The sequence below is a fragment of the Meleagris gallopavo genome, chromosome 28 (genome assembly GCF_000146605.3).
Source record: "Meleagris gallopavo isolate NT-WF06-2002-E0010 breed Aviagen turkey brand Nicholas breeding stock chromosome 28, Turkey_5.1, whole genome shotgun sequence".
Classification (NCBI taxonomy): domain Eukaryota; kingdom Metazoa; phylum Chordata; class Aves; order Galliformes; family Phasianidae; genus Meleagris; species Meleagris gallopavo.
Window position 1 is genome coordinate 2319910 of NC_015038.2, and position 8498 is coordinate 2328407.

The 8498-nt window shown below is 51.4% G+C and overlaps 1 protein-coding gene across 4 annotated transcripts; it reads left to right on the top strand.

Annotated features, from left to right (window-relative positions):
- The first annotated feature begins 6 nt into the window (after positions 1 to 6).
- On the top strand, positions 7 to 8491 carry PFKFB2 (6-phosphofructo-2-kinase/fructose-2,6-biphosphatase 2). 4 transcript variants are annotated; one of them, XM_010724176.3, is made up of 15 exons: positions 7 to 52; positions 531 to 656; positions 741 to 837; positions 1403 to 1469; positions 1617 to 1691; positions 1808 to 1864; positions 2447 to 2571; positions 2878 to 3085; positions 3217 to 3363; positions 3659 to 3763; positions 4340 to 4469; positions 5192 to 5254; positions 5659 to 5732; positions 6956 to 7126; positions 8164 to 8491. In XM_010724176.3, the coding sequence occupies exons 2-15, from the start codon at positions 545 to 547 to the stop codon at positions 8188 to 8190; spliced, it is 1458 nt and encodes a 485-aa protein (XP_010722478.1). In that variant the 5' UTR covers positions 7 to 52; positions 531 to 544; the 3' UTR covers positions 8191 to 8491. The 4 variants fall into 4 exon arrangements, with proteins under 4 accessions (XP_010722478.1, XP_010722477.1, XP_010722479.1 ...); XM_010724175.3 differs by having other exon boundaries at positions 6956 to 7088; positions 8164 to 8490; XM_010724177.3 differs by having other exon boundaries at positions 6956 to 7081; positions 8164 to 8490.
- The last annotated feature ends 7 nt before the right edge of the window (positions 8492 to 8498 follow it).

Genomic DNA, 8498 nt, shown 5'->3' on the forward strand with positions numbered 1-8498 from the left:
AGCGCGCCGCGGGGCAGAACCGGGGCCCAGCGGGGCGGAGAGAAGAAGTGCTGTGAGTACCGGGGCGGAACCGCGCATGGAGCGCTTTTCGCGGAGAAAAAAACAAACAAACAAAAAAAACGGTTGTCGGATTCGCTTAACAAAACGCGCGGTTCCCGCGGCACGCGTGGATTTGACTGCGCGCGGTGGAGCCCTGTTATCCCGGCGCCCTTCGTGCTGCTGACAGCCTCAGCCCAGCCTCGCTGCAGCCCTGCTGCCTCCTGACCTCCTGTTTTCCGTGACCATCTGCTTAAACCCATGTTTTCTTCCATCCTCAAGCCATTTTTCTTTTGCCCTTGGCAGCCCGCGTCTCCTGGGTAAATATTTGTCCCGTCGAGAACCGCATTAGCCCCATTAGCTGCAGCAGGTGCACCGCCGCTAATCACTTTCATTAGTTAACACCGCTTGCAGCACTCATTAGGAGTAGCAGCCAGCTGCAGGACAGCCAGGTCTGTCTGTCCACTGGGCTCCACGCTAACATTTTCCTGCAGCGTGGGCATCCTACATGACCAACTCGCCCACCCTCATCGTGATGATCGGGCTGCCAGCGCGCGGCAAGACCTACGTCTCCAAGAAGCTGACACGTTACCTCAACTGGATTGGGGTGCCCACCCGAGGTGTGTGCCCCCACAGCCCCTGCCCACAGGTGGGAGGGTGTCGGAGGGCACCCGTCTCAGCACTGCGTTGTTTTGTGTCCCAAGTGTTCAATTTAGGGGTGTATCGCCGGGAAGCTGTCAAGTCCTACAAATCCTATGACTTCTTCAGGCACGATAACAAAGAAGCGATGGAGATCCGCAAGTGAGTTGGCGTCACGGGGCTGCGCAGATGGCCCGCGGTCTGCTTAGGCTTGGGGTTGGCAGCCCGTGTGTTTGTGTAGCACAAAATGACATTGAACGGCACGGAAGGAGGTAGTGCAGTGCACAGATCCCTTGGCAGGGTCCCTGGATGCGTGGGAATGTTGTTGGCATCAGGAGAAATAGATGGAAAGGAGGGGCTTGGAGCGCCCAGAGGAGCAGGGAGTGTAGGGGGTATCTTGGGTGCTGTTCCTGTGGGATTTCCCAGGTGTGGATTTTTGCCCTCAGAGATGTCTTTCTGAGGGTAATGGGGCTGGGGGTCTGCATGAAGCCTCAACTGGTAGAGGCAGCAACTGGGGCATCCGTAGGGCAGGGATGGGAGCATGGGAAAATGGGGATTTAAACAGAGTTGAGCTCTGTAGAAGCCCCCAGGAGTTGGAAAGAAGCGAGGCTGGGTGCCCCATCTGTGGAGAGAACAGACAGCTGAATTTTTCCCAATCTCAGAGACTCAGAGGACCTCCAATCTGAATGCCTTGCACCTGCTCTGACACTGCATTTCTCTCCTGCAGACGATGTGCCTTGGTGGCCCTACAGGACGTGAAGGCTTACCTCCTGGAGGAGTGTGGGCAGATAGCTGTAAGGCTCTTCCCAGCCAAACACACCGTATCTGGGTTGTTCAAAGCTGCCCAGAGCGTTCGGGAACCCAAATGCAATCCCTAATCATTTTGGAGCTCTTTTAGAAGCTGCAGATAAACTTTCTCATTGCCACTTATTTTCTGGTAGGTGTTTGATGCAACCAACACAACTCGGGAAAGACGGGACCTGATCTTAAATTTTGCTAAGGAAAATGCTTTCAAGGTAGTGCTGCTGGATTTAATTTGTGATTGGGATCACAGTGCTGGAGCTGTTTTTGACTTCTGATTTAAACCAGAGCTCTTGGACCTCTAAAACATGTTTCACTGCCTCCTTCACAGGTGTTCTTTGTGGAATCCGTGTGTGACGATCCGGAGGTCATTGCTGCCAACATCCTGGTATGTTGCCAAGCTCTGTGCCGTGGAGCTGCGTGCTGTGCAAGGTCGCCAGCTCTGCTCACAGCACTGCTGGTGGATTGTTGGCATTAGGGATGATGTGCACAGTGCGGTGGTCGGGATCCCGCTCAGACTGCTGCTGGTGGTTGCAGGCATTCCCTCTGCTGCAGGTGCCAGCTGGGGGCTGAAGCTCTGTGTGTCACCTTGCTGCTCCTGCAAGGAGGGCTGGGGGCTGAATGAGGCTTCCCCGTAGTGCTCTTACATCTCAGCTTGTAAATCCTACTGAAGGTTTATGGGTTGTAAAAGCTGAAGGTGCAGTTGTTGAAGTTGGATGTGAGCTGAAGCCGGGCTGTGTTTGACCTTGAACATGGGATGACAGGCAGCTGTGTCTGCACCGGGGCCAAGCACTGCAGTGTGCCTCCCCATTGCCTTTTGTTGCATTGCCAGGAGCAGGTTTTTCCACCGGGCAGCACTAAACAATGCTGTCTTGTTTCAGAAGGGAAGGATGATGATGATGTTCAGTGCTGCTTTTACTCCGTGTCATGTTTGCTCAGCTTTCCCCACGTGTCTCTTTCTGCTCGACAGGAGGTGAAAGTCTCCAGCCCCGATTACCCCGAAAGAAACAGGGAGAATGTGATGGATGATTTCCTGAAGAGGATCGAGTGCTACAAGGTCACGTACCAACCCCTCGATCCTGATGAGTACGACAAGTAAGCAGCGAGCCCGGGCTGTGCTCTGTCCCTGAGCTGCTTTGCTTTGCTGCTTTGTGTTCTGTGCCCGAAGACTTGCAATGCTTGTGCTGAAGCATTCCCAAAGCTGAGATTTGCTCGTGCGAAGGCGATGCCCTCGGGTTGCACTGGATTTGAATGTGATGCTCCCTGTGTAAGCACGGTGTGTCCTGTGTCCCCGCAGTGGTGCTGATGCCTTTAACTCAGGGCAGAGAGCTGGGGGACGCCTGCACGTGTGTCAGTTGTCAAACCCGGCGTGTGGGTGTTCTTATTTTATGTTGACTCCAGAGATCTTTCCTTCATTAAAGTGATCAATGTGGGACAACGGTTCCTAGTGAACAGAGTCCAAGATTACATCCAGAGCAAAATCGTCTATTACCTAATGAACATCCACGTGCAGCCACGCACCATCTACCTCTGCCGGCACGGCGAGAGCGAGTACAACCTCCTTGGCAAGATTGGAGGGGACTCTGGGCTGTCACCACGCGGCAAGCAGGTGTGGTTCTGCAGCACCCAGATGGCTGCACTGCAAAGTGTCACAGCCCACACTGCACCCATGGCATGGGCGTGTGTGGGGGGGGGGCAGCTGCCCTGTGCAGCTTCCTGAGCTCCTCTGCCCTCTCTCAGTTTGCACAGGCGCTGAAGAAGTTCATTGAGGAGCAGGAGATCGTGGAGCTGAAGGTGTGGACCAGCCAGCTGAAGCGCACCATCCAGACAGCTGAGTCACTGGGGGTGACCTATGAGCAGTGGAAGATCCTCAATGAGATTGATGCTGTGAGTGGGGCACGGTGGAGCCTTCTGTTTTTCTAGGTGGAAAATAATTAAATTGGGCATAAAAGTGTTTCCCGACCATCGCTCAAGTTTTCCAGCCATGGCTGTGCATAACACCCTCCACCCCTCTCAGGAGATTTGGGGTCACTCACTAGGGCTGAAAGCACCTGGAACTGTTAGAGCTTTGTACAGCAGCAGACCTTGCACCCCAGCTGGTGTTGGGAGAGTGACATTGAGCATCCCACGCACTCGTGGGGTGCATGCAATGCCTTGCTGCACAGAGTTGTGCTTCCTGCAGGGGGTGTGCGAAGAGATGACGTACGCAGAGATCGAAGCCAAATACCCTGATGAGTTTGCCTTGAGGGATCAGGAGAAATACCTCTATCGCTATCCTGGAGGAGAGGTGAGAGCACTTAAGAAAAGCACAGTGCTGCAGTGTGCATTGGGCAGTGTGTGATGAAGAGAGTGGAGGGGCTTTGCTTGGTTTCAGCTCTCTGTCCCCAGTATTTCCATGAGAAACTGAAAGCCTTAGGAAACCCAGCTCTCTTTTAGAGGAAAGGAGCACTGCTTGCTGTTCCAGCAGTGTGTGAAGCAGGTTCATTGTGCTGCTCTCAGTTGGCTGAAGCTGAGTTGTCCCTATGGAAAATCACCCTGGGAGAGAAATGGCTGTGGGTGGGGATGGAGTCACTTCTGGTTTTACTTCACAGCCATATTTAAATGTATAATTTAGTGGTTTATTTTCTTTTCAAATTGCACTTGCTAAGAGTTATCACTAATCTGAACTTCCTGTAATCTGAGGGTTGCTGCCATCCAGTTTCACCCAGAGCTGTTTCCTTATTTTCCCCTCTATTTACTCCATCACTTCTGCAGTTTGATGCTTTAACCGATACTTTCCTGGAGGTGAAGCTGCGTTAATTGCTACTTCTGCTCCAAGTCTGTTTATAAAACCCCTTGCAAAAACTCCTGTTTTGTTTTGCAGTCCTACCAGGACTTGGTTCAGCGCCTGGAGCCCGTAATTATGGAGCTGGAGAGGCAGGGCAACGTCCTTGTCATCTCCCACCAGGCAGTGATGAGGTGCCTCCTGGCTTACTTTCTGGATAAGAGTGCAGGTACAAAAATAAACGCGTGGTGGTGGGGGCTGGCTTCTATTTTTGCTCTTTTTCAGGGTTTTTGGGTGGGTGTCTGGTAATTGCTGTTTTGATTTTTCTTGATAATGGAGGAACTGCTTTAAAAAAGAAAAAAAAACCAACCAAAAAAACCCAACAACACCCACTTCTGAAATGGTTTAACCATTGCATTTCAGCAGAGCATTTTGCAGGATGTGCCCCATGAGGGCAGAGCGCTGTCTGCTCAGTGCCTGCCCTGCTTCCTTTCTGCTCAACCCTTGTTTTCAGAAGTGCTTCAACCAGGAGCATCTCTATGGGATTGATTTTTTTTTATTATTATTATTATTTTTTTTGATTTAAGGAAACTGTGCTCTGGTAGAGCAGTGAGGGCAGTGCTCCATGGCACAGCGATGCTCTGCAGGACACACGTGACACACTACATGCAAGATGCTCTGTGATGGGGATTGGCTCCTCCTCACTTTGCAAACAGCACTGCTCACTGATCAGCACAGAGCTATCTGTGGTGGGAAGAGCACTGTTTGAGGTCACTTAAAGAGAAAACACCAGGCCCCAGAAAGCTGGGCACACTGCTGGGGCAGCGTAGTGCTGTGTGATGCTGAGCTGCTGCAGTTCTCCCTGTGCTGTGGGTTTCCCCTGCGTGCTGCTGGGGGGCTGTGGTGGAATCTTTGCTCCTGAAGGTAAAGCTGATGCTGCCTCTCCTGCAGATGAGCTGCCCTACCTGCGCTGCCCCCTGCATGCCATCCTCAAGCTCACCCCGGTCGCATACGGTACGTGCCTCCTTTGGGTGGGTACAGCTGTGTGTGGAACAGCAGTTGTTGCTGTCGGTGCTTTTGGTGATGGTGGTGGGAGCAGTGGGAAGGTGTGTATTGGAGATGGAGATTGGATGTAAGGACAAAGTATTTCACAATAAGTGGGGTGGGTGTCCCCATCCCCGCAGACTCTCGAGGTCAGAGGATGGGGCTCTGAGCTCTCACAGTGAGGGTCAAAACCAGAAATTGTGAATTCTCTCTTAAAGCAGAATGAACTGTTCATGAGATTTTTGGTTTGAGTTTAGAAACGAGTAACAACCTTCTGCTCACTTGGCATGCACTTTATAGTATGTTTTTATTCTAAATGGATTAGAAAATAAATTGCACTTCCTCCAATAAACTCCCCCTTCTGTTTGGGCAAGGTTGTAAAGTGGAAACGATCAGCCTGAACGTGGAAGCAGTGAACACCCACCGGGACAAACCTTCCCTGAACTCAGTAAGTTGAGCTGCCTTGTTCTGCCTCTTGGTTCAGGTGGTTGCTCAACATTTGCCTTCTGTGGACATAAATCAATTGCAGCTTTCCCTGCTATGAGTGGCTGGTTGCTTTCAGTGCCAGCAAGGCTGCTTCAGAAGCAAAACTCATTGCACGTAGAGTTGTTTGTGCTTCTCAAGACAGTGGGAGATATTTTGAACAAGTATTCTGTGGGGCAGAAGTGGGCAAACTGAAGTCACTTGGGCTAGGATGTACATCTTTAAATCCCAGGTCTTGTTGTTGATGCTTGTTTGGCATGTCTGCTTGGAATTAGTGCTATTAACACAAAGTATTTAGGGAATCCCTGCTGCCTTCCTGAGCTTTCAGTCCATTGCAGAGCCATAGGCAGTGTAAGGCTGCACCTTGGGGTGCATTGTGAGGTCAGCAGACCCAGGACAGGCTGCTGCTGTGCTGTGGGTGGGAAGCATGGGGCTCATCCCTTCCTTTGAGGTGAGGATGTTTGTAGCTTGCTGGGTGATGGCTCTTTGCCCTTGCCCTTGTATTTGTGGATCTCACCAGTGTTTTGCAAGCATTCTGTGGAAGTTTCCACTGTTTTTGTGCTCACTTGTGCAGGCATGCTTTTGTTTTGCAGTGCCCGCAGGTGTTGGGGAATGCCATTGAACAACGGGTTCAGTAAGGCTCCCTAGTTAAGCTCCACAAAACCTAGCACTGCGTTAGGTTGCAGGAGAGCTGATCTGAACTGAGCACATCTTCAGCTCCAGTGCTGCATGGAGGCTTTTAGCCACCCCATGGCATTGTAGGAGGTTCTAGAAAGAGCTCCAAGGGAGGAGGGTTATCTGCCATCATCTCAGACTTGTTGCTTTGCTGCTCTTGTGATTCCTGTGCTGAAATCATTGGTGCTGCTTGGAGGAGTCGGAGGATGCTCCTGCTCTGTGCTTCCTTGGGAACAAACTACCTTGAGAGCAGAAATACAAATAAGGGAAGTTTTTCTATTTATTTATTTTTTTTTCCTGAATCAATTGTAAAAAATCAGTAAGCAAAAAAAAAACAAAACCCCGACACAAACTAACTCCAAACCCAGAAGGAAGTAAATCTGCAAGCAAAGCAGGCGTAGGACATCCACCACCGCGTGTCCGCTCGTGGCCAGAGACTCTCAGGGATGCACTGCAGTTGTAACATCTCCTTCCCCTTTTCCCTTCCTTGTGATGTCCTCCACCTGCAACCAGAGCTGCCTTCCCATGATCCAGAGCCCAGGCAGGATGAGGAGGAGCAGCCTGACGCCGCTGGCCAGCACGGCCACGGAGCAGCGCCCGCGGCACCACAGCGTTGGGAGCGGCCCCACTGACCTGCAGGTTCGAGGTGCAGCTGCTCAACCCCGGCTGCAAACCACTGTCCAGGTGGTGCCCTGCTCTGCTTCCCCTCCCGTGCCACCCATGTCACCCAACCATGGCTGTAGTCCTGGCAGAAATAACCCGAAATGCCCAAACGCCACTGGGAATCGTTCTGCGTTAGGCACTCTTAAAATAAACAAGGAAACGCATGAAAATTTCTCCATTAAGCTCGAATTGTGGTGCCAGAGGTTTATAAAACCCTGCCCCGTGCAGGCAAGCTTCCATCAGTAGGGTGGTTCATTCTGGGTCGTGCTTTCCAACAAAAGCTTGATTGGAAAGAGTTACAAATATCAGCTCTGTCCAAATGTGTTGGTGCAGCCAAGTGCTGCTCCAAGCTGGAGTGCAGTTGGTGGGGAAATCCCTGTGCTCAGTGCCTACGTACGTTCCTATGGATCCCACCAGCAGCTGGTTGAGCAAAGGTTGGGCTCCTGGTGTTTGGGTGCTGCTTGTTTTTTGCCACCTAACACTTCTTTTGGTTTGAAATCACATTGAGCCCCATAGGGTGGTATGTGAAGCCCCGTTTGCTTCTTTGCAGGATGAAAATTGGTTCTCTTTGCTGTGTCCCATCACATGAGGTGGAGGGGGAGGGTGGGGGCTCCTGGTTGGGGTCCTTGTGCATTTTGTTCCCCTCGGTGCAGTGTGAGACTTGTCAGTAAAACTGTGGCTCTTCTATAGGGGACTTCATTTTCAGATAACAACAAACAGCTTTAACCTCAGACATTTCACAGCTCGATATTTTCCAAGCTGTTTGCAGTTTTGCTGCTTGTAGTTGTGATGCTGTAGCATCAAAAGCTTTGAAGCTCAGGAGCCACTGCTTTCAATGTGGGTGGGGATGGTGAGTGCTGTCCTGGAGCTCTGCCCTGGATGGAGCCACTCAATGAGCTGCTGCAGCTCAGGTGCAAGCCTGCAGTGATCTCCCTACCCTGAACCCCTTGGGTTGCTTCCCTTCTTTCCTCATTTCCTTCACTCCTGTTACTGTTGCTTGTAAACTACCTTTAAAATGCACTTTGAGCTCTCCTATGCTGTTTCTTTTTCCTTTGCAGCCTCAAGTGGGAAATGCTTGCCTGTGAGTACCGCTGAGAGCAGCTTGTGTGCGTTCTGTTGTGCTTTAGTAAGTAGGACTTCTCTTGGCTGAAGTTGCATGGAAACTACTCTGGGGAAAGACAAATGCACTGAACAGAAGGTCTTGCTGTGCAGTAATTAGTCACTAAGGGGACCTTGATGGGTGCACAGGTTCCATCCACCAGGATGAGGTTCCATCCACAACCCCTCCGTGCTGTCACCCTTAGGGTGGTGCTGTCCATCACAGGGCATTGCAGGAGGTGGCTCCAGTGGTGTTGTCCTGTGGCTTGGGGTGAGCTGCATGGATGGAGCAATG